Source organism: Neolamprologus brichardi, chromosome 5, assembly GCF_056152115.1.
Source record: "Neolamprologus brichardi isolate AB-2024 chromosome 5, ASM5615211v1, whole genome shotgun sequence".
Lineage (NCBI taxonomy): Eukaryota > Metazoa > Chordata > Actinopteri > Cichliformes > Cichlidae > Neolamprologus > Neolamprologus brichardi.
This window is the reverse complement of record NC_142108.1, coordinates 16,562,818-16,587,332: the sequence shown is the minus strand read 5'-3', so window position 1 is coordinate 16,587,332 and position 24,515 is coordinate 16,562,818. Positions and strand designations below refer to the sequence as shown.

The 24,515-nt window shown below is 39.3% G+C and overlaps 2 protein-coding genes across 9 annotated transcripts in view; one reads left to right on the top strand and one right to left on the bottom strand.

The window, feature by feature from the left end:
* Positions 1-21,254, top strand: part of cacna1da (calcium voltage-gated channel subunit alpha1 Da) — a 60,054-nt gene extending 38,800 nt beyond the window's left edge. For 3 of the 8 annotated variants that reach the window (XM_006783348.3, XM_006783345.3, XM_006783346.3), the window contains 22 exons: positions 21-222; positions 494-652; positions 1,293-1,403; positions 3,626-3,709; positions 7,324-7,356; positions 8,350-8,478; positions 8,576-8,641; positions 8,736-8,827; positions 8,919-9,078; positions 9,467-9,594; positions 9,682-9,778; positions 9,918-10,020; positions 10,195-10,296; positions 11,827-11,960; positions 13,359-13,475; positions 13,890-14,281; positions 15,327-15,353; positions 16,007-16,135; positions 16,250-16,389; positions 17,210-17,316; positions 17,539-17,856; positions 18,016-21,253. In XM_006783348.3, the coding sequence (XP_006783411.1) occupies positions 21-222; positions 494-652; positions 1,293-1,403; positions 3,626-3,709; positions 7,324-7,356; positions 8,350-8,478; positions 8,576-8,641; positions 8,736-8,827; positions 8,919-9,078; positions 9,467-9,594; positions 9,682-9,778; positions 9,918-10,020; positions 10,195-10,296; positions 11,827-11,960; positions 13,359-13,475; positions 13,890-14,281; positions 15,327-15,353; positions 16,007-16,135; positions 16,250-16,389; positions 17,210-17,316; positions 17,539-17,856; positions 18,016-18,321 (3,136 nt within the window). In that variant the 3' untranslated portion in view covers positions 18,322-21,253. Of the gene's footprint in view, positions 1-20; positions 223-493; positions 653-1,292; positions 1,404-3,625; positions 3,710-7,323; positions 7,357-8,349; positions 8,479-8,575; positions 8,642-8,735; positions 8,828-8,918; positions 9,079-9,466; positions 9,595-9,681; positions 9,779-9,917; positions 10,021-10,194; positions 10,297-11,826; positions 11,961-13,358; positions 13,476-13,889; positions 14,282-15,326; positions 15,354-16,006; positions 16,136-16,249; positions 16,390-17,209; positions 17,317-17,538; positions 17,857-18,015 lie in introns of all 8 variants that reach the window. The other 5 variants (XM_006783350.3, XM_006783347.3, XM_087840781.1 and 2 more) reach the window with 4 other exon arrangements.
* A 145-nt stretch (positions 21,255-21,399) lies between these two features.
* Positions 21,400-23,592, bottom strand: parapinopsinb (parapinopsin b). Its single transcript, XM_006783492.1, has 4 exons — positions 23,262-23,592; positions 22,822-23,150; positions 22,173-22,415; positions 21,400-21,510 (listed from the first exon to the last, which is right to left on the bottom strand). Exons 1-4 carry the CDS (start codon positions 23,590-23,592, stop codon positions 21,400-21,402), a joined length of 1,014 nt encoding a protein of 337 aa, XP_006783555.1.
* Positions 23,593-24,515: the final 923 nt, after the last annotated feature.

The window sequence follows — 24,515 nt, the reverse complement described above, 5'->3', positions numbered from 1 at the left end:
TTGTTCTCATCTTTCTTTAGGTTATTGTACAAGGCCATTGACTCCAACAGGGAAAACCTTGGTCCCATTTACAACTACCGCGTGGAGATTTCCATCTTCTTCATCATCTACATCATCATCATCGCCTTTTTCATGATGAACATCTTTGTAGGTTTTGTGATCGTCACATTTCAGGAACAGGGAGAGAAGGAGTATAAAAACTGTGAACTTGACAAGAACCAGGTCAGAGTCATTACAAGCACAAAACATTATGTGTAAAGTATAACGATTAATTTTGAAGGCTTTTCTTTATGTTTTTAGTGTATTACACTAAAAATCTGGGGTTCCTCTCACTTTGTGTCAAGAAAAACAAAACATCAACAAAGTAGCAAGACAGATGACGTTCTAATGCTGATGAGCTCCTTTACATTTTTAATATTGTGTCTCATTTAAAAGGGAACGTTAAGATTGTTCTTAAATGATGATGTTAAATATTTTGTGTATTTGTGTGCAGCGTCAGTGCGTGGAATACGCTCTTAAAGCCCGTCCTCTGAGGAGATACATCCCAAAGAACCCATACCAGTACAAGTTCTGGTATGTGGTGAACTCCACTGGGTTTGAGTACATCATGTTTGTGCTCATCATGCTCAACACACTCTGCCTGGCTGTACAGGTAAGAAGTCAAGTATTTACCTGCCAGACAACCAGCCATCAAAGAGTCTTTGAAGTTATGGATTTTTCTACTTAGAGAAACCTTTGTTGAAGCATACACTTGTGTCACATGAGTGACCTCGGTTTGAATTTTCTGGGACGTCTGTTAAAGATCGTGGCATTGTGTTAACACACACCTGAATGCTTCAAACCGGCAAACTGCCAAAGCCTCTGTTATTTTATAGAGGTACTTGCTGATAATCAGTTAACCAACCCCAGAACATGGCTGCTCCTTACCCTCTGAATGCTAATGGAAGCAATAAAGGTGTTTTTAGTTTTTTCCCAGTACTGCATGGAGTCCACGAGACTGTAAATATGCAGACTTAAATCATTAGAGTATCTCGTAAGTTGCTGTAAGTCTTTTCATTAGTATGGATGCATCAGCCTGCAAAATGTCATTTTCAGTTGCTCAGGTTTTGCTATTTTTTCTTGGCACTGACAGAATTATAAGAAGCAATGTGGTGAACATAAGTACTAGAGTCACAGAAAAACATAAAAAATGCAAACAGACTGTTTGTTCAGACACATCGCATTACTTTCCCATTGTATATTGAATACATTGAATCTTTATGTTAACCGACCATCTCCATCTCTGTCTGCAGCACTACGGCCAGTCTGCACTCTTTAACTACGTAATGGATATTCTCAATATGGTCTTCACTGCTGTATTCACTGTGGAAATGGTTCTCAAACTCATCGCTTTCAAACCCAGGGTGAGCTGACATGAAGCATCAAATTAAGTCCAGCTATTAAACTGATGCATTTGCTGTGAAATGCTTTTGCTTATTAGAGTAACTTTTCAACATTATGAGAAGAGTTAGAAGGACAATACCGCTCAGATGTCTATACACTAACTAGTAGTCAGTTAGCTTAGCTAATCATAAAAAATATGAACGGGGCAAAATGTGTCAAACACAACTGGCAACCCCAAGAGCTGACTTTGAATGGTAGGTCAGTCCCCTTAGACACCTCAGTTCACATGTCCAGCCTTACAGCAGAAATAAACATGTTTGCAGCCTGCTATAGAAAGATTTGGTGGTAGCATCCAGAATACTAAACTCACTACTTTACAGAACATCACAAACCCGTTCATAATGATGGTTATCCAGCTTTCATGTACAGTCTATGGTTATATTCAGTTTCTTTATACACTCAAAAAAATCTGTTGTTGGATGAGCACAATTTAATCACGGCACCTTTTTCCACGTGATTTAACCAAGTACAATAACCCATTTTTGACCATATCAAACCAACACATTTGGGATTTGGTGGTTTAATGTAATCAGATTACATTGGATCAACGTAGTATACTTACATTGACTTGAAGTGATTCATTTAAGTATGTAAAGTGAAATTTGTTTTAATTCATTCTACACAAGTTTAAAACTTTAGGAAAGCACAATGAAATATTGTTGTTTGAACAACTACTTTGTTAATCAAGGCAATTACTGCTAGTCTTTCTTAATGAACCAATATGCAGGTTGATGATTTCATAGAGACAAACCATTTGCACTTAAATTCATGGGTAATCTAGAATCACCAATTAACTTAACCCTAATTACACACTGCAAACCAGCTAGACTGTGGATTTGAACCCAGGCCCTTCTTGCTGTGAGGCAACAGCACTAACCATCACACCACCATGCTGTCAATCCAGGCTTAACAAAACTAGGAAAGCTATGATTACAAGGCTTGATGCAGAATTTTCTGTACGTTTTTGTCCTTGACAGGTTAAACCACAATAAATAGCAATAGCATACACGTGGTGTGGGTGTAGTTGTCTGCCTCTTAAAACTCCAGCGATTTTCCTGCAGTTTGACATCTATCTGTGATCTTGTGAATTTTGTGAGTCCAGGCAACGAACCACTCTTACTAGATTGTATCATGTCATCTCAACAAGAACAAATTAAGTTGCTGAATTTCATGCAGATGCTACATGATTTAATTACGTTCACCATAGAAACATGAAATTATTTAGTGCAAATTACAAGTTTGAATCTTGTACATGTAACAACCACCCAATTTCATTTTTTTGAGTGTACAAGCTTGCAGAAAATAACATTTCAATATGACTGTTAAGTAAAGCAACGAGTGGTATCCATCTCTTCAGCATATTTCTAAAACTGCAATTTGTAAAATGTTCAGTTAGGTTTATTAAAGAAGCAGCATGTGGACATGTAAATATTTGTTTCCATTTCCCCTTTGGCGTGCCTGCCTGCTGACAGCTCTGTGTTGCGAAGAAGGACAGGATGCTAGTAAGAGAAACACGTGTGGGGTGCCGTGCTTCCATTTTTAAGCTAAAAATAATCTTTTTTTTTCTTTTTACCATTTTTTTAGTCACAGAGTGTTCATGTGTAATTTTATTGTTAGCATGGAATTTGTGCAAATTTAGTGTTCTGCAATCAGTCACAGTCTGTATAATCACAAGCCCTTCAGGTGAAGTAGCTAGCTGGGGTTTCCGTGTGTCCTTAAATGAGCAGTTCGTTGATTTAAATTTCAGTGTGAGAGTAAAGTCTTCTTGTTTTTGTGCTGATATCACATTTGACTCGCCCCACCACACGCTCAACCTCACTCAGGGATATTTTGGGGATGCCTGGAATGTGTTCGACGCCCTGGTTGTGATTGGCAGCATAGTAGACATTGTTCTCAGTGAGATTGATGTAAGTAAGCTCAGCTTGAAGCACCCCGCTGCTCTTTGACTTCTTTCCTTTCAGACCACCTCCACAGCAGGTTTCAGGGGCAGGACTCTGATTTCTGCTGCTTTGTCTAACTTTTTCCTCCTTTCTTTCTCTCTCCAACCCTTCCATTTCATTACAACGACTTCCTTTAAATTTCCACTCTTGTCTGATTCTCTTCCCCTATCCCTTCCCCGTCTTCTTGGTCATCACTTTCATCCCCATCATTTCCCCTTACATGTACCTTCGTGCACTAACAGCACTATTTTGCTGATGCTTGGAACACATTTGATGCCTTAATTGTTGTCGGTAGTGTCGTCGATATCGCTATCACAGAAGTTAACGTAAGTACTACTTCTTTTCTGATTTGTAAGTTGAACTGAAGCCTTATAAGAAAGCCACCTGGCAAGTTTTAGTGTTATTAGCTTAAATTTACTGTGAATCTTATTCAGCGTCCGCTATAAAATATAATAGAAATGTTGAAAATGCATCCCTAATAAAAGAATTTAAAAAGTATGATTTAAAGCTGGCTGTTGGCTTTGTTTGTAAAACTTCAGTTTAATTTTCATGAAGCTTTTCTTTCATGCTAAATTGACCTAACTCAGATCTCTCCTGTTGGAGTTCTGCTTCTGTCTGTGCTGCTGTAACTTTTGTTGCAGTTTTTGACAGGACATCGCGACAAACTTGTTGATGAACGTGTTGATTATTCTGTTTATTCTTGGACATAGCAATGTCAAAACCTCACATTTCTTTGTGAATTGTGGCCAGAATTTGGTCCAGAGCAGGATGGTTTCTGATGTAGTTGTCTAACTCTTACTCTTGTTTATTTTGTTTCCATAGAAACTTGTAGAGGCAAGTATGGCAATGAAAAAATGTTGTTTGTGTGTAACCTTTTGTTGATGACAACTTTATCTTTGGGACCCCTTTGCTATGGACTAACAACAAAGACAAAGAGATTTTTGTAATTTTGCAGTACTTTTAAAAAATTAATACTGAAGCTCATTAAAATAGTAGATGATTCCTTCTCTTCATAGCTTTCCTTTGCTAAAAGAAACATCTAAAATCAAAGACTGGACGTCTGCTTTTGTGCTTCTTTTGCTTTGAGCTTAGCTAGGAAAAAAATAGTAAAAGAAAGTTCCAACAAACACCCAAATGTTGCATTTCCAGATAATAACTATGGTGAATATGGTGCTTACTATAGGGGTAGCATACCAAAGGCTTATCACCCAAACTGACCCTCCTCCCCCCTCCTGAGTGCTCTCATGTCTGAGCTGCAGTGCTGTTTTTCTGGAGTAATTTTTCATGTCTTCTTAGTTTGTGTTCCAAAATGTGTGTCTGCATGAGTGCACAAGAAAACATTAACTTTCTTTGAAGCATAAGACACAGTGGTGTGTTTTCAGGTTTTTTATTGTTATGCATGTGTGTTTAATGTGTGTTCAGCGTGTGCTTTAGGTTGTATGTGCGAGTGTATGCAGAGGAGTATGTTAGTGTGTGTGTGTGTGTTGGAGACATGATGTTTATTTCACATTGTGGTTCTATGACATGCTTTTTCATGGCATTTCTTTCTTATTTGCACTGCATGTAAATGTTCAGATATTCTAGTTTTGCATTTATTCATAACAGGAGATCTGTTATGAGGATGTGTTTTGAGTCGGTAATATTTTTTTTCTACTTGCTTGCTGTGTCAGTCATGACTCGTGTCATTACTCAGATTCTTACCAGAACACCGTGACCTCTCCAAATGCATGCTGGGGTGTCAGACACTCACCTCATCCCCCTAACATCCTTTCCATGTCCCGCCTCTCGCAGATGGCGCTTGGCCACCCGCTCCATTCCCCTCCGGTCAGTTTTTTCCATAGAGCCTTGTGCAGTTTGTCCTTGTTCGCTTGCTACACTCCTTTTTACTTCCAGACAGAATGGCCCTGGTGCTCAGAGCTTGGAAATTCTACACAACATTAAGGGCAATAATGTTGGGAATTAAACCGATGAACCTGTGAAGCTCAGCGTGTTTGGGAATTCCTAACAAAAGTTTACTTGTGTTTCCTAATGTCACCATTTATTGTCCTTAAAGTTGTGTAGAGGCCACTGTGGCTTCACATGCAGCTGCTGTAATGCATCAATCAGGGAACAGATCAAGTCACAGAGTGACCTAAAAGGAAACTATACTAAAAGTTAGGCCTCAGTTGTAGTGTTCACATCAAAGTAAAAATTCAGGTAAGGTCTGAAAATCTCCCAGGAGTTCAGTAGGCACGAATTTAGTGTGATTTTGTACACTTACAATGATGGTGGTTTAATGCAGCTGAGTCTGAGGTTCTTTGATGATCTTGTGTTTGTGTCTCTGTGAGTGATTGTCTCTGTGTTTTGTTCTGTCTTCCTGTAGTGAGCTCTTAAAGCTCAGAATGGAGCTCATATGTAGCGCAGGTGTGTAGACTCCAGTCAGGTGCATGAACACTCCCGCAGCAACTCTCTACTTTTTCCTTCTTTCTACCTTTCTGCCTTTCTTCTTCTTCTCCCTGTTTCAGTATGGCTCAGTCTCTCTGGTTTTCTTTTCTGTCCCAGTCTTGGTCTCTATTGCTGTTTCCCTCCTCCTCCTGCCTCTTTGTCTGCCTCTCTCTCTCTCTTTTCCCTCTCTGATGTTTATTCATATCCTTCTGCACCGGACTGTGAGAGCGCCCTGCTATGGCAGTTTTGTTGCAGGGCACTACTGACATGCATGAGTTGCTGCATTGCTATGAGTTCACATCATTCAAAGGTCTTGCGTGTGCGTGCAGTGCTTCCCCAGCAACGTGGCAATGCTGAACGCATGCTCCATCGGCGCTGTGGCCAGGATTACCTAAAGAACCTCCTCAGGCTAATTCTATTTTTTTAATCATTTCTGCTCATGCTGCACCTCATAATGACAGTTTGCAAAATATTGACTCAAGCCATATCTGTGTGATTATCTTATGTTGTCAGTGCTGAGCCTTTCTGATATTTTCCACATGGAGCTAAATGCTTTTTTTTTTGCTGTAAAATCACATTATCATGATACAGGCTCAGCCTAACCACCATCACTATGACTGATGTTTCTTTTCTTTTTTTAAAAGTTTTGCATCTGGATTTTGTTTGGGGATAAATGCTCGCTGATTACAGCTGATGATATCAAATGATTTATTTGTCAATTGACATGAATTGCAAACAAATGTTGTGTATGGGTGTGAATCTGTGCGAGCGACTGTGTGTACATAATTGATCATACTCGAGCTCTTTTGGTCAGCAAATTTTCAGTCACTTAAAATGACAAACTATTGGATTGTGAACATCCTACTTGTACTCTCTTGTGTCTATTTGTGCCATAGATAATGCTTCAAGCACACAATATATGATTTTTGTGCAGTCATATGTTGATGTGTACCTGTCTGAATCTGAAGCCTGCAGGGTATATGTCGAGATACAGCAGGACTGTAAGAACAGCACATGATGCTTTTATAGCAACATCGATTCATTGCATTTGTCAGTTAGACGTAACAACTCATTAACATTGTCTAAGAGGATCTCATCATCATTTAGTCCCATCAATAAAAACCATTACACCGGGGGAATGATAAAGTTGTGTGTCAGTCTTAAATGTTGATTCGTATTTAAGTAATTTTATGTTGTATGTCAGTCAACCCCACATAGAAATGTTAAGTAATGTGAACTTGTTGTTTGGCGGTCTTTTAAAGTGTTAAGATAAGATTTAATGGTAAATACATGTGTGTCTTTGTCACAGTGAAACTATAAGACAGTTTGTCCTCTCAGTGAGAAGAGTAGTGACTGTGTTCTGTCTGCGTCTTTGCTGACGTGTGCTGGTGTCGTGTGATATTAAAAACAAAACAAAACAAAAACTATCAAATGTGTTGTTCCACGTTTTTGGCCCACTGTGTGTTAGACCTGCGGCCTCTGTACAAGTCATTAATACAGGTCTTTGATTTTAAAGCCAACGGAGACTCCTCAGTTGGATGAGATGGGGGTAAGATGCTCCACCCCCCACCCCTTTAACTCTGTCAGGGCCATGCCATGTTTGGATTTGCATTTCTCTGTTTGGTCTTCTGTTGTCAGTTACACTTTCTATGATCTGTTGCTTATTTCAAGTCCATGTTATGTACTATTACGTTTTCATGTTCAGGTTTCCTTTCTCGTTATATTTCTTTTCTTTTTTTCCTCATGTTGCTTTTGTTAGCTCCTTCGCATAAATCCTCAAAACATTTGCTTTTAATTTTTCCTTTTGTTTGGAGTTATTTCGAAGGAGAGTGTGTCTCTCAAACGTGACGTTTGTATCCTGTTAGGTGGGAGCGGTTTTTAAGCCGCTCTTCACGTTTGTATTGTTGACACTGCTACATGGTCTCTGCCACCATTCTTGGGTGGGGTAGTGACCCATGGATGACCCCTGGGATCAGGTCACCCAGCTCTGACCTGTGAACCTCCTGGCCGACCCGTTCGGGTTGGTCCCACTGTGACTCCGCATGCAGTGACTCTGGACTGAGGGTGCCATGCTTGTGCAGATGTGTCCTGTCAAGTATGGCAAGGTTTTCTCCAGCATGCTTGCCTCCTTGCTTCCTTCCCTGTAGGTCTTTACAGTGACAGGGAACCTGACAGTGCTTTATACACAGGCAGAAACAGACACATATCAGCTGCCGCAGACTGCCTAAAAGACTTCTCTAGATTGTGTTTTTTGAAGTCTTTACATTTGTTTTTGAGAGCTGCAATCCTATCTGAAAGGCATAGCGGTCAAACCAGAAAATCTCTGCTCAAATAAAAGCAAAACTCAGCTTTGATTTAAAGATACAGTTTCAGTTTTTCACTATGAAAAGATGCAGTGCTGCTTTCTCAGCCCATATGTAGCTGGTACAGACGTCTTGGATAAGACTTCATCATCCCATAAAGCACAGCCGGGTGCTCTGTGTTCACTATAAACGTGCTCTGTTGCTCTTCTGCTGCATAACACTGAACGTTTCCTCCACAGAACACAGAGGACAGCGCTCGAATCTCCATCACTTTTTTTCGTCTGTTTCGAGTCATGCGGCTGGTCAAACTTCTCAGCAGAGGAGAGGGTATTCGCACCCTGCTTTGGACTTTTATTAAATCCTTTCAGGTGAGATGCAGCGCAAATGTTTAATCAATGTCTAAGGGAAAAATGGAATTTGCTCATATTAATCTTTTTCTACTTTTCCCCTGTTTTTTGCCTTAAGGCTTTGCCATATGTTGCTCTTCTGATAGCCATGCTGTTCTTCATCTACGCTGTCATTGGCATGCAGGTTGGTAAACTGGACAGAAAATACTTTTTCCACTGATTTTTAACCACAACAGTAAGAGTGCAGTTGTATTCATTTGGCAATGTTTCTCTAACAGGTGTTTGGAAAGATTGCAATGGTTGATGGCACTCACATTAACAGAAACAACAACTTCCAGACCTTCCCACAGGCCGTGCTGCTTCTCTTCAGGTCTGTGGATAACTGATGTCAGGCCATCAGGAAAATCAAATTTGTTTTCTAGGTGATTAATTTGTGTGTGCCATGCCTGCGTTTTCTCCAGGTGTGCCACAGGTGAAGCGTGGCAAGAGATCATGTTGGCCTGTATGCCAGGGAAACTGTGCGACCCAGAGTCTGACTACAACCCCGGGGAGGAGATGACGTGTGGCAGTGGATTTGCAATAGTTTACTTCATCACTTTCTACATGCTCTGTGCTTTCTTGGTACACAAATATGAAACTGTGTTTATCTTAGGATTAATTTCTTATCAGTTATACTTGCGTGGTGTGTATTGCACTACCTTATCATTTGCAGTATCACTAGTGGGAGTTCTGTTTCCTAAAGATATCAGTTTTCACATTTGCTCATCATTTTGATCATTCTTACACCTAGAGCTAATATGAAATGGGGCAAAAATTAATAATCTTTAAAATCATCTTAACATAGAACAACAGGTCCAAGTTATGTGCATCATAGCACAATAGTGTCATAAAAAAAATGTCCTTTCTATAAAATACCATGTGTTCCTAGAACCCTATGTATGCTGTATGTCTGTTATTTTGAAAAAATACTTTGTAAATATATTAAGACCTTTTTCTTTTATTTTCGTAGATTATTAATTTGTTTGTGGCCGTCATTATGGACAACTTTGACTATCTGACACGTGATTGGTCCATTCTTGGTCCTCACCACCTTGATGAATTCAAAAGAATTTGGTCAGAGTATGACCCTGAGGCAAAGTATGTGCTTTATTCCTCATCTGAATATTCATGCTCATGTTCATTTTTTGACTATGTCATTCATTTCTATGTATTTTTCTCATATAGAGGCAGAATTAAACATCTGGATGTTGTAACCCTTCTTCGTCGCATCCAGCCTCCTCTGGGTTTCGGCAAGCTGTGTCCTCACAGAGTGGCTTGCAAGGTCTCCTCTCCTCTCCCCTCCCCTCCTCTCCTTTCCCCTCCTCTCTTCTCCTCTCCTCTCCTGTCATTTTGATTAATAATTTCAGGTAGAAATGATGATTATTTTACAACAGTATTAAAGGCTTGTTCTCTTCTTTCAGAGGCTGGTAGCCATGAACATGCCTCTGAACAGTGATGGTACTGTTATGTTTAATGCCACTTTGTTTGCACTGGTGCGGACAGCCCTAAAGATAAAAACAGAAGGTATAAATCAAACATGAATGACATTTCATTAAATTGCTGCTAAGAGAACAAAGAAAAATATTCCCCCAAAATCCAGCTCATGCACACACTGCGTTAATTGTTCTCAACTTCAGTTTAAATGGCTGTAAAGTGGAGGGCTGGGTTCTCAGGGATGCTTGTTTCCCTGTGGTGCAGGTAATCTAGAGCAGGCCAACGAAGAGCTGCGAGCTGTCATCAAGAAAATTTGGAAGAGAACCAGCATGAAGCTGCTGGATCAAGTGGTGCCTCCTGCTGGTGGTTAGTGGAATTAACATCACAGACACCTTCATGTCCTTCTGTTTGACACACAAATCAGCCTAAAGCAGCCTGCAGAAAACACACACACACACAAACCATATGCTTCCATGCTGTTCACATATAATTACTCCAAACAGGTATTTTGTAACAAAGTCCTTAAATAAAACCTAACACTCACGCTCACACTGAGACAGTGTCACATATAAATAAGGCTATATTGTGCTGTTTCTGCTTTGTTCATCTTCTCCCTGTTGTCCCCTCAGCAGTATGTCTTTTTTAGTCTGTGTGTATTCAGTACACACTGCTCCCTCCCGCCTGCCCTGGATGCTGATGGAGGCCACTGACTATCTGCTGGGCTTTGGGCTTGCATGGCCTTATAGACCACTGTGCAAGAGCATGCTTCGTCTTTCTCTCTAACATCTCTGTCTTTCCTTCTTTATCTGTTTCTTCTCTCTACTCTCTCTCTTCTGTCTTTTTTTTTACTGCCTGAGCTTTTTTCTTCTCATACTTTTGTATCTCTGTGTCCAAAACTTTGAAAACACTTCAGAATATTCTGAAGCAGTTCTGTTTTAGGGTGGTGGCATGGAACTAGTGTTGCCTCTCTCTCTGATCTCTGTCCCCAGCGTGCTTGTTCAAAGTGATTCAGACCCCTGCTTCAGAATGATTCTCACACACTCGTACATGCTTTTTAAATTCAAAAAATGGCAGAATATACATGCAAGAACACAAGCTTTGAGTACAGTATTTAGAAAAAAAGCATACATAATATTATGTAGGGGCATACATGAGCACAAGCATATGAAATTACACACCGACATGTATGATGCATACTGTAGTTTTGCTTGCTTGCATGTGCTAAAGCAGTTAAAAAACATTCAATAGCATCCTTTGACATTCAAGAAAGATTTAGAAAAAAAAAAATTAAGAAAAATTTGAAGAAATTAATCAAGTGGCCTAAATGGAAAAATAGTTTTTGATACACATTTAAAAATTGAAAAGCCTTTCTGTTTTCCTGTCATGATTAACTGAACAGAATTAAAATTGTTCATTAATTTCCAATGAGCTCTGATGCTCTTGTTGATCTTCTCTTGAAGAAGAAAAGACTTTCTGCAGAGCAATAGTAATCATTTAAAGTTTTATGAGTCCTTTTAATGTTGCAGGTGTTTGAACACGAATTCCTCCAATTAAATCATCCACAAGTCAGACATACTTACATACATGTAATCTCACAGAAATACACACATGAAGACGTGTTGGGATATGTTCATTCTCTGTCCTTTCTGATACACAGCAAATGATCCTATTTGGTACATAATGAGGTAAAGTATATACACCATCAAAATGGATTTATAACATTTGGTTAGAAATCATTTGGTTGGTGGAGGTTAAAAAGTGCCTCGCTATTCTTAAGTTCTAAGGTGGTGAACCCCCGCCACCCATAGACGAGGGAAGAGAAGAGTCTTTCCCTCTCTCTCCCAGGGTACTGTGTGTTGCTGACATAGGAAGCATTTGTGTGGTCTGTTCACTCAGATGATGAGGTAACCGTGGGGAAGTTCTATGCCACCTTCCTGATACAGGACTACTTTAGGAAATTCAAGAAACGTAAAGAGGAAGGCCTGGTGGGTGCACACCCTTCCCAGAACAACACAGCCATTGCTTTACAGGTGAGTCTTACGACACTCAAGTGTGTTTCTGACAACGTGAGACAGGCTGTCAAGACCTTTGTTAAAATGGATGAATGAATGAACTTTGTTAAATCTGATATACATCTCTGTGCATTTCATTCAAAACTCATCAAGAGTGCTGATGTTATGGTTTGTGATCCAGCAGGACGTTCATGATCTTGGTGTACAGTATGATTCTGTGATTTATGTTTCTCTTGTGCGAATTTAGTACTTGTGTCTTCTGTGTCTTAAAAAAATAGCTAGATGTTGATGTTAAGTGCACATCACTGTCTTCAGCCACCATTGCATGTATTTTCTGTGCATCACAGTCCACGACTCATGAATTTCACATGCAAAGCTTGTTGCAGTTTCTGTTACCTTATATCGTATGATATATGGCGTCAGTATAGTCCCATATATCACTTTCAGACAAAAACATGACCAACTAGTTTCTTTATATTTAACTTTTTCTATGTATTCTGCTATTATATAGATCTATAAAGAAAAGAGTGAGAAGAAAATTATATTTTTACATTATTTACATTTTGTTATTTTTTTTCATCCAAGTACTTTCCAACTAGGGGAAAATATTTCAGAGGGAAAAAAGGGACTGAAAGGGCTACAAAACAAAATCAGCAAAAGTAAAAGCAAAATATACGAATAAATACTTTTTTGGAGTAATGTTAAGTATTTTGGAAGTGTAAAAGTAAAGTAGCGCAGTAATGAGTACATACAAAAATGATTTAATTTAAAGAAAAAACTTAAAAATGGGAAGGTAAGTTAATAGCAGAATAAATATGAAGATAAATAAATATTAAAGTAAAACAAATCCATTATATAATTACATGCAATGCTTTCACCTGAAATGTAAATTGCTCTCTTTTTCCAAATTAATAAGATGTTTAAGAAATTGGAATCCAGTCATTTTAGGCACCACACAGTCAACATAATCTCCCGTTCTTGGTGATAGGAAGGCAACTGCAGCAATCAGTTTTATTTGACAAATTGCAATCATTGCAATGAAAATTGAATACTAAACACAACATATGGGTGATTGAACATACATTTTTCTATAATTAACTCAAGAAATAGCCATGAATCACATTTTTTTATTCATATTAAATTACTTCCTGCAGTACTCAAAGTATTCCCAGTATGTGACAGAAGCATATCTGGAATCTACCGAAGGCTACATTCAGGAGAGCACATCTGCCTGTCTCTGTGTTCTCATCTCTCACAGTCTGAAAGTACTGTAAGTGTCAGGTGTTGTACAGCACAGGTGCGTGTATGTTCAGTATGTGTGGTGGTTGTGCCTGTATGATGTCAGAGTTCGCACTGTGGGTTTTAAGATGAAGGTCACAACCATAGCTCTTAGCCTTGTTGTTGTCATGGTTCCAGGCTGGCCTTCGTACGCTGCATGATATTGGGCCTGAAATTCGCCGAGCGATATCATGTGATCTGCAGGATGACGAACTAATAGACTTTATTCCAGAGGAAGACGAGGAAATTTATAGGGTAACTGATTCAAATTTACACAAAGGGAAATGTTTGTGCTTGTAAATAATAATTCTTGTTCATGGAAAAGTACGTATGAAAAAGCTAGCTGTAGATGGAAATGGAGTAGGAAGCATTTAGCAGCTAAATCTGTAGCAGAAGCACTGGCTTCAGATTTTATATCTGCAATATGTAAGTTTTTTTTCTTCTTCTAATGAGTTCATTTTCCTTTATTATGTTTCTTCTCCATTTCAGTTCCAACAATCTAAACAGTGTTTTGTTTTGCTCGCACATCATGCCATGTACCAGCTTCCTAACTTACTTTTGCACATATATTTTTCTTAAACAATATCAGCCCTCAGACTTAACATCAATAGCATTTGTCTTGTAAGAAGGAGAAATGCTGGTGGTTTTACTGTGAGTGTTCCTTCACAGCGTAATGGTGGACTCTTTGGTAACCATCTCATGAATGGTGGTCATCGGCGATCCAATGGGCATCAGACCAATGCCACTCAGCGCCCTCTGCAAGTGCAGCCTCCACCTCACTACGCCCACATGGAGCAGCCAGTAGGACGCCTGTCTAGAGCCAATGCAATGTCCCATCCCAACCACCACCATCACCACCACCACCATCATCACCACCGCCACCACAACTCCTACGGAAAGTCTCCCAAATCTACCAACATAAACCTCAACAATGCCAACGTGTCCAGTCTGCCCAACGGAGGACACCATCGCTACTACGAACACGCACCTCCCAATGGCTATCCAGGTCTACGCAGCTCCTATTATGATTACGACAAGCCACGGACACCCCAGGGTCAAAGGTATCCACACAGTGATCATTATGTCATGTTGCAGAATTAGATCAAACAATATAGAGTGAAAGTGGATTTATATAAATTGATATAAACCTGAAGCTCCATTCACACCCTGTTGTTGTACCCTCTGTCTCTGGCACATTTTATTTGGCGGTGTGTACTTACTCCCATTACGCGTCAAATGTTGCAATTACATGTGGACTAAACATGTAAAATATTACGTCACATCAAGACGTGCTCAACATGGACTGTTGCAGCAGGAATTTCAATACTGTCTGAACTATTCTCATCTGTAAGAAAATCTTTGTAGAAAAGTCAGATACCACCTTTGTATGAATGTAATTACAAGTGTATGTTACAATGAATTTGATAATTATGGAAGAACATATAGCACTAACACATATTAAGAGCTGTCCTTGTCTTCATTTCTGCCCAGTGATAGTCATGAAGAGACTTCTTATGGTGTATAACAACACATAAGAGGATTTATTTTTAAAAACATCACTGTGGTTATTCACTGTGTGAGTGCTTGCTGTTGTCAGACATCGGTGGACAATACTGCTACAAAAGTGTTTTTCCACAGGCAGATTCTTATCACACTTTTCCATTACATTAGCCTCTGGAAATTTCATTCCACCATGCATCATAAGCCTACTCTTGTACTGACACTTAATTTGTGACCAGTAGCACATTTTTCTTCTGATTTCCCATCTTCTGTTTAAACTACATTCTCCAGTATTGGGCCTGTTTTTCCTTAGTGCCCAAGAAGTTTGGGGGACAATTTTATTGCTTCCTCTTTATGAAAAAGAAATGATTCTCAGATTGTTTCTTATCTTAAAGATAGATAATGGAATTGTCAACCGACAGTGGAGTCATCGCCGTCACTCTCTGTTCTCCTCGTACATATATATGAGAATGCTGTATATGCTTCATATACTGTATGATATATATGTCACACTTTCATCACCCAGTTTCCTGTGTTCTCTCCTTCTCCCTTTCTCCTTCCTAACTAAATTCTTTCTCTTGACCATCCCTGTGCTTTCTTGGACAGAAGGCGCTACTATGAGACCTATGTTAGGTATGTTGTTTTTCTAGGTTTGGTTCCAGCAATGTGTCTCAACAGCAAAAGAAGGACTTTTGTTTTATTTTGACTTGGTTTTGGAAATTGTTGCATCCTTGCTAAGTCAGTGTTTCACATTACATGCTGGCCAGTCATTTTGCTTTCCTAGTTGTTATGGCACAGTTGTGTTTATGCATTGTTGGATAAATAATAGAGAAATGAATGTGAGTGGCCAGCATTGTGCTGAGAGCAGCCCTGCTTAATGCATGTGTAAAAGTGATGCGCTTGCTTTAAAGGACTACCCAGATGCTTGAAGACAGGGGAGTGTATGAGAATGTTTGAAATGAAGTGATTGAAAATCACTACTTGTGTCCACTTCTTCTGTTTAGTGCACATTTCCTGCAACACTGCACATAGTTAACGTCATGACTTACTAGAAAGAGATGTGTTTTAATTAAAGTAGTGAATGTCAAAGTGGATGGGGTGTTTACATGGCGGAGATAACCCAGGACTTCTGTTTGTCTTGGTTTGGCTGTAAAAGGGTGGTCTCTTGAATTGCTGCCCCCTGTAGGCTTGTGTCTGCATGGCAGTGCATGGCAGTATACCAGTAACCCCCATAACGACAGTAACAGTGTGCACGCTCTAACCCCTCTGCCCTGGCTCTTTCACAGGTCCCACAGAGGGGATGGTCGCCATCCCACCATCCGAAGGGAGGAGGAGTTTGATGAAGACCATTTCTCCGGGGAGTATTACAGCGGGGAGGAGTTTTATGAAGATGACAGTATGCTGTCAGGGGACAGGTAACAGTCTTTTCACAGTTTTGCAGTTTGCAATTGCAATTTCATTCTGACTTGGCTAGAAATTTATTCCAAAGGTGTTTTGGATAATGGATCCCATAATGTAATGTTCACCAGGTATCAGAACAGCGACACGGAGTATGAGACTCCCAAAGGCTACCATCATCCTGACAGTTACTACGATGATGATGAGCAGCCTCTCTACCGCGACTCACGGAGGTCACCAAAGAGAAGATTGCTTCCTGCAACACCTCAAGGTATATTATGACCATCATTTATATATAAAAGATAGACGTGGCTTTCTTCTCTGAAAGTGGAGGCTGATATTTGAATGCATTCTTTCTAATGGCCAGTAGGGGGCAAAAAGGAGTCAATTAGAAAAATAAGCATTATACTCAAAAAAATCTTTCTCAATCAGTCTACACTCTCAGTAATGACTTTATTTAACACAGCCTGATGTTCATTTAGTCCGTTATGGTTTGATATAGAGTAAGCAGACAGGAAAGAAGGGTATGCTTTAGGGTATTCTTATTGTGTGATTGTTGCTACAGTAATAGTGTCCTTGGTTTTTGGTCAGATCCTTCCCTTTCATGTGGGCTCTGGTTCCAAAAAAGTAAGGTGGCTAAAATATTAAAATTGTTCATCCTATAAAAACAGCCTGTGATTGTCGTCCTACTTGATCTGGTGCCATGTGTCAATGTTAAATATTGTAGAAAGCTTTTACGTGAGGTACACCCCTCTTTGCTTTTCATTTCTTCATAGCTTATTATTACATTGTACATTAGTACATTGATCAGAGCATAGATTTTCTGAATATCTAAAATTACTAAAGTGGCAAAAGTTAATCATTTATCCAGTTAAGGTGATTTTAATAGATGAGCAACATAAAATAGCTGTGTGGGTTTTTTTTTGTGTGCTTGTGGACAAACCTCACAAAGCTATAGTTTTCTTTTAAAGGTTGTATATGTACACAAACTTTGCTTTTTGTTCGTTTTATTGTATTGTATTACTCGTATGTTTGAATTTCTCTCATTGTTTCTAAGTTAATGCTCACTGCTCTACTCGGGATTAATTCAGGTCATAGAAGGCCATCCTTCAACTTTGAGTGTCTGCGCAGACAAAGTAGCCATGATGAGCTTCCACATCAGCGTACTGCTCTACCACTGCACCTTATGCAGCACCAGGTAACACAGACATTCTTTAAGTTACATTTTTGGCCTTGGGTGGAGTGACATTTGTTAGTAAGTTGCAGATTGCATCAGCTTTCTTAAATTAATTGCTAAATATCACAGAAAACTGTTGAATCGAGATACTACACAGCTATGAAATAGCAGCAAACAAAGTTTAACTATACTGCAAGTCACTTTTGTGTTCCACCGTCAAAATCCTTCTTCTTCACCCATCAGGTTATGGCCGTAGCAGGGCTGGACTCTAGCAGAGCCCATCGCCTCTCCCCAACCCGCTCCACCCGTTCTTGGGCCACACCCCCTGCCACACCGGCCAGTAAAGACCAGTCACCATACTACACCCCTCTCATACGTGTGGAACATCCACACAGGGAGAGTGTTGTTGGTAGCCAAGTGTCTGTGCGCAAGAGCTCCTGGTACACAGACGATCCCGAGTTCTCCCAGAGAACGTACTCACCTGTGCACCTGCAGGTTCCTCCGGAGTACCATAACCAGTACCACCAGAAAAGAGGCAGCGCAACAAGCCTTGTGGAAGCGGTGAGTTTAAGGCTTTTTGGTGGAATAGTTACTGGAAATTTTGCATGAGCTGGGCTTTGGTCTCACAAGCACATTTTCAGATTTATTGTGTCATCTGAACAAAACACAAAACACAGTCCTAAAAAACTGAGATATTTTTCTTCAAATTCCTCCGAACAGGTTTTGATATCAGAAGGACTTGGGAGATATGCCAAGGATCCCAAGTTTGTCGCTGCCACAAAGCACGAGATAGCAGATGCATGTGAGATGACGATAGATGAGATGGAGAGTGCAGCCAGCCACCTGCTGAATGGAGGAATGTCCCCGGGTATCAATGGGGTAAATGTGTTTCCCCTTCTGACTCCAAGGGATTATGAACTGCCGGACACCGCAGCCAGCTACAGCGATGAAGAGCCAGAGACAGAACCCAGAGGTCCTTACGAGGAGGACCTGGCAGACGAGATGATCTGCATCACAACTTTATAGCAGAGGCTGGAGGATTCTGCACATTAGGACCCTTATAGATTTGCGAAAATTTAAAAGAAATGCATCTGTTGGCTCTGACCCAAAGAAGTGCCTTTAAAGTGAAGAGAAAAGGCATAGGGATGAGAGACACACAAGTCCTGTTCGTTTAATTGTTCTCCACCTGCCAGCCGTGGAGGTCACAGCACAGAGCCAGTTACCATTCCTGTTGAGCACAGAGGGACAGACTGGATCTTCCTTCCAAAGGCTTTGACCTGATGGTAATATACAGGTTCTGCCTGCAGCCAGTCAAAGACAATAACGCTGATGCCAGTGAAAGAGATGGACCAACTGGCAAAGGTGTGAGATGCTCTAGAGGGTGGGTCTCTAAGGGTGATGACAATCAGATGTTCGATGTCATTACCTCAGTCACTTTTTTAAGGTTTGGCATATCATGCAAGTTTTCAATGCAAGCATAGAAAGGCATATCTCCTCACATAGTTTTTAGAATAACTCGACCCCTTCGTCGTTAGCGCAGATCGTTTAAAGATCGCTAGAGCTGAGTGAAATAGTGAGATAGAGAGCTGAGTTGCACCAGATTATGCAGGAACTAACAGTCCTACTTATAGCATCATTCAACTTGAGATATGTACTTTTCAAGCAACTAAAGCATTTGTGATAAATGCACTAGCAGGCAGGTTATTTTAACACTTTAGAATAGCCTGATTAATATTTCATAGTTGATATGCTGTAAATTGTATTATATAACAAAAGAAACTTTGTAAAGAGATATTCTATATTTTGTAATTATGTATCATTTAAAAGATCAGCAATATGGACCCTTGTGACTCATGTTATACTATAAAAGCAGACTTGCATTATTTTATTAGGTAAACTGTTCGGATATTTATTTGCATTTTTTTTTTTTTGCCAATATGCACCTTTTATTTTGCCTATGACGACAGCATTCTTTAGAGGTTCAGCTTATGTGGTGACACTACCGCACAAGATATGCTTTGTTTTCTTAGCATAGGAGTACACTTGTTACTTCATCAAACCGACAATGGAGCATTTTTAGAAGGCAAGCCTCAAGGATCCAGTGCTGAAATTTCTCACAGATGTGACGAACACATTTGTTTGGATATTTTGTGCACAGTATTTTAAAATGCATAGTGCATTAACAATGCTGCTTTTTTTAGTTGGCTTCGGAGTCAAACCTAGGTTTTTGTCAGCCCCTACTGAAATGCCTTTTTGCTGCTGAAAGAACGAAAACTGATAGATGGTAATAACAGGGATAAATGAACACTTTCAAAGCTCATGCTGGGAATTTCACTCTTTGTTGGTCATGGCAGGGTTTCGTTAGACCTTTGTACCGAATCTTAGCTATCACATCTTAGCCTTCGTGCTGTATGTGGAGAGGGCTTAGGTGGCAGAAGACACATGCACACATCCAAGGGCCGAAAACAGCCCCAACATGTGTTCTAGGTGAAAGTACTGAGGGTGTCCTGGTGTCAGGATGCTGCAGAGAGGCAAAGCAATACTAACCCCCACACCCCCAACCTTTCTTTCTCAGCCTCCCTGGTTCCTGCGTATAGTATACCTCGTTAGGCATTGGTGAAGACATATCATTGTCACAGCTTATCTGTTTGTCCCAGTATCCCACAGTGGATTCGTTGAGATTAACTAGGGCTGAACGTGGATTTTAGTGTGACTGTATGAAAATGAATGGCAAACCCCACGCTGGGTACGTTAAAATAAAGGAGTAGCTGGAGCCCACAAGTTTAAAAACACAAGGCAACAAAATATCTTTTAATCATTCATCATCCGTTTTTCTCTCGCATAAAGATACTGGACTAAATAAATTGAAGTGGGCTATTTCAGGCGTTACCATAGAGCGTTTAAGGGTTAATGTGACCTGCTGTTGTAGGCGAGTGCATACTGTACTCTAATTCAACCGAATACTGTCATGAAAATGTAGGTTTTCCATTTTGTGTGCACATTGAAAGGGCTCTTTGAATTGTTTGTGAGTAAAAAAAAAGTGTTGTAGTCCTTTTGTTGATAACTGTCATAAAAAGGACCAATGCACATAAAAGGCACATTGTACTATTCGTAGCAATTACAGTACTGATGAACTGAAGATATGCATTATTTTGTAAACACTTTTAAAAGTTGTGTTAAACTAAAGATTAAAAGAACTTACTTTTACCTCATGTCAGGGATTCCTGAAAAAAGAAAAAAAGAATATAATGATTTGGTTCAGTCTACCAATGGTATTTAAATATTAGCACATAGCTGTTTGTCTTTGCACAAGTAACTGTATAGTGCTTTTTGTTTCTCCTTTTTCTAAACAGATTTGTGTATTAAGGTGAGACAATTTTGTACTTTTTGTGACTGTGTGTATGGTTTAGTGGAATCTATATTTGTCATTTACACCTCACCTCATAATGCTGGGAATGAAAGAGTATTAAAAACATTTTTCAAGGTGCACTGTTCCTCTGTTTTGCAGGTAGGAGAAAAAATAAAATAAAATGATCAAGTACCAGTTTACAGAGAAACACATGTTGATTTGAACGTTTCTATTAGTTTTCTTCATCTTGTTATGATTATAATTACTATTACTACTATTAATGTTCAGAAAGCTGTATTAAAATAGAAGATAATGTAATATATGTACAATATGGAAAGACCCATGGTAATGTTCTCTACTTGAAAGTCTTGATATCTGCTCCTTAATGTTTTTATTGAGTAAACATCTTTTCTCTTAGTAGCAAATGCTTTACTATAACCCTCTAGGTTTTGTATCAATACATTTTTTGTATTTTTTTTTTTCTATTTTATTTTGGCCTTGATTTTCTTTGAATCGATACTGATATTTTATTTTCTATTGATCATCATTGAATAAACTTATGCTGAAATGCTGTTCTAATCTCTTTGCATTCTACACTTTTTAGCAGACAGACAGTTGCTGTGAGTGTCGCCTCGCAAATAAAAACAAATAATTCAAACGCATAACTTCACTGACATTTGTGTAATGTGACAGAAGACGTCTGCAAAATGAATTTTTACAAGCATGTTTCAGGGTAGCTGTTGCATTTGCACATTTCAGGAAGGAGACACTTTGTTTATCTCCACAGTTGTTGTCGCCTCCGATGCCTCATCATCCTCCCGTGGCTCTTTCCCGCACATCAGGAAGGGTACAGCGTATTTACGGAACTAAAGGAAACATATATCGCAGTCTATTATTGTAAGTCAATGATAACATTTCTGATTTATCAGCATATACAGTAGAAACTACGTACATTAAATAAGCTTTTAGATTATAGGTTATATCATATACAACAAAACAAACACTCTAACAGTGATATTAAAGTGTGGCAAAATAAAAATAACTTTCAAAATGTAACTCATTGCCAACCCTACACATATGGTTTAGAAAGAGAGTATAAACATGTAATAAGGCTTTTGTAAGCAGAGAAATATACATTTAAGAAAAACATACATGTCTGTAACTACAACCCCTCCTGTGTGTCTATTGTTTAACGAAAATATATTTTACTGGCTTTATGGGAGAATTGATCATATGTGAAAGTAACTGTAAAATTAAAAACAAACAAAAATAGACTCGTTTTAAACTGAGGTGAAATGGTTTATTTACTGTAGACAAATTTAAAATTTTCTCATTAAAACTGGAATATTCAATGTAAAATATATCTAATCTGTAAGTTATATAATACCAACAGAAACAGTGTTGTATTTATTCCTGTATTTCCTGAATAGCTGTGTAATACATTTTATCCCCACTGGGTGGTGCTGATGTGTTGATTCACTAGTTCCCCTCAACGTGTTTACCATATTTGGTTGAATACAATTATTACCTGCTTATTGAGGTAGATATAGATGATGGGATTGTACACAGTGCTGCTCTTGGCCAGATAAACAGGCACTGTGCCCACCAGAGGATGAATCTTCACATCTGGGTTGTACACCACAAGCATGGCCAGGGTGGCATACGGCATCCAGCTGATCAGAAATGTCAGGACCATCAGGATCACCATAGATGCCACCTTCATCTCCCCTTTAGCCACTGCGCCACCTTCCACACAAGCCATCTTTGATACCTGTAAAATGGTGTGTTACTGATAGAGAGGAAACATCTCTGCAGTAAGATTCAAGACTGAACTGGAAAGTGACAAGAAGCCCCAGCAAGACACTTAAACACTTTACTGAACAGGATTAGAACTGATTTAACCTTTAAAAAAACAGAAAAATAAAACACTGTAACATAAAGTTTACACACTTCTTGTCAATAAAGACAGTATTGTCTTTATTGTGAATAGTATGTGTAGCTTAAAGCTGTCAGTTAAATATGATAAATTTAAAAATAAGAGATTTTACTAGTGATCAGAGTTATAATGTAAATTCAAACACATACTTCCATTTCGCTACAAATCCCGCAGATGACTTTAACACCATAACTTAAAAGTATGCGTGTTATTTTTTCAACGCTGATCTATAATAGCTCACCTGGTGTAATGTCCACATTAGCTTGGTGTAGGATACCAGGATAGTGGCAAAAGGAACAGCAAAGCACACCGCAAAGTAAGCCACGATGTAGGAGACATTTTGAGGGTCTCTGTTGTGCCAGTCTGGCGCACAGGATGTCCCAACACCCTCCAACTCATACCTTCCCCATCCAAACAACGGAGGCAGGTTCCATGTCAAGGACCACAGCCAAGATAATATAACACCTCCAACTGCATGCTTCTTTTGGAAGGTAATTTGTCCCAGTGGCTTACACACCACAAACATCCTCTCCACTGCGATCAGAGCAACCGTGCACAGAGATGTGATACCTAAAATAAATAAATAAGTAAATTAAATAAAATTTGAATTTTCACAGACGCTAGTGGAGGTGAAAGTACTTTTAATGACACTGTACTCCATGTGGTCTTCTTTGAACTTACCAAACAAGGACACAGCAAAACCTTCCATCACACAGCCTGTTCTGCCCAGGGAAAAGTACCCTTGGGCATTGTTGACCACAGAAAGCACTCCTCCGGTCATGGCTGTGCCCAGATCAGCCACAGCCATGTTCATTAGAGCATAGTTGAGCGGCTGCCTCAGCTGCTTGTACATGAGGGACACAATAATCACTGTAGCGTTGAGGATGATGGCCGGACCAGTAAAAATGGCCATAATGATGGACAGAATGATGAAGCCAGCCCGTGGAAGAGAGGGTTCCCCCTGCGGACCCAGGTAAAAAGAAGCATTTTGCAAAGATCCAGAGTGCTGCATGGATGCAAAACTATATTTAAAAAAGTGGTATGGTCGTCTTTTCTTCCCTGGAGGTGCTCAGAGTTCAGTATCTCACTACTCGAGTGTGACAGTGGAGATTAGACGACTCGAGTCTAAGAATAAATCCTCCAGATCTGGACTTACCAAAGAGTAATTCCTCCAAAATGATGGTCCTTGATCCCCCACCCTTTTCTTAATTGTAAAAGGATTTAAACAGGCAGTGCTTGTTGCTGGGCTCAAACCACTGAGCAAGTACAGAAGAAAAACAAGACAATACAACAAAAATAAAAATACAATAATATTATATTATTTGTGACTGTTCCCCCTCACAGAGGACAGCTAAATCAGACTGCTTATTTAGTTGTCTGTGAAATGCTTAGAGAGAGGTGTTTCACAACATGTGCTAACTACTGTAATTAAGACTGCGTGCCCCAAAAAGTTGATTCTGTTCATCTAGACGTTGCGTTTTCTGTGGGAGAAACATTTTCTCACTCATCTTAGTGACTTCTTTTGTAGGTTTCCCCACCCTCATAAACAGAACATTTGCTGAGTTTAAACTGCAAGTGAGACATTGATTAGTGATTGACATAAATCCAGAATTATGATCATTATGACACAATGAGATGAGGACATATATATATTTAAAAAAATCAAACTGTAACTTTTTCAAATATGCATCTTTTAGTGGTACTGCTCTGTATAGAAAAAGCATAGGCATAATTAAACTCTCTAAGTTGCTAATTTTGAACACAGCAGCGTAACAAACATGATCATCTTTCTTGGAAATTATTTTTCAGATCAATAAAATGACAATAATAGTGTAACAAATCAGTTCAAATGTGATTAAATTATCCTTTTTTCTTCAAGAGTAGTTTTACCTTTAGGATTTGAGTGAGTTGGGGAAGGAAGGGTTATACAAAATG

Bases quoted from the DNA above. Each gene is read 5' to 3' on its own strand.
- parapinopsinb (XM_006783492.1), bottom strand. From the start codon at position 23,592: ATGCAGCACTCTGGATCTTTGCAAAATGCTTCTTTTTACCTGGGTCCG. The intron at 23,151-23,261 runs GTAAGTTCAAAG...TATTTATTTTAG, and splicing joins TTTTGCTGTGTCCTTGTTTG to GTATCACATCTCTGTGCACG. The intron at 22,416-22,821 runs GTGAGCTATTAT...ACCATTTTACAG, and splicing joins TAATGTGGACATTACACCAG to GTATCAAAGATGGCTTGTGT.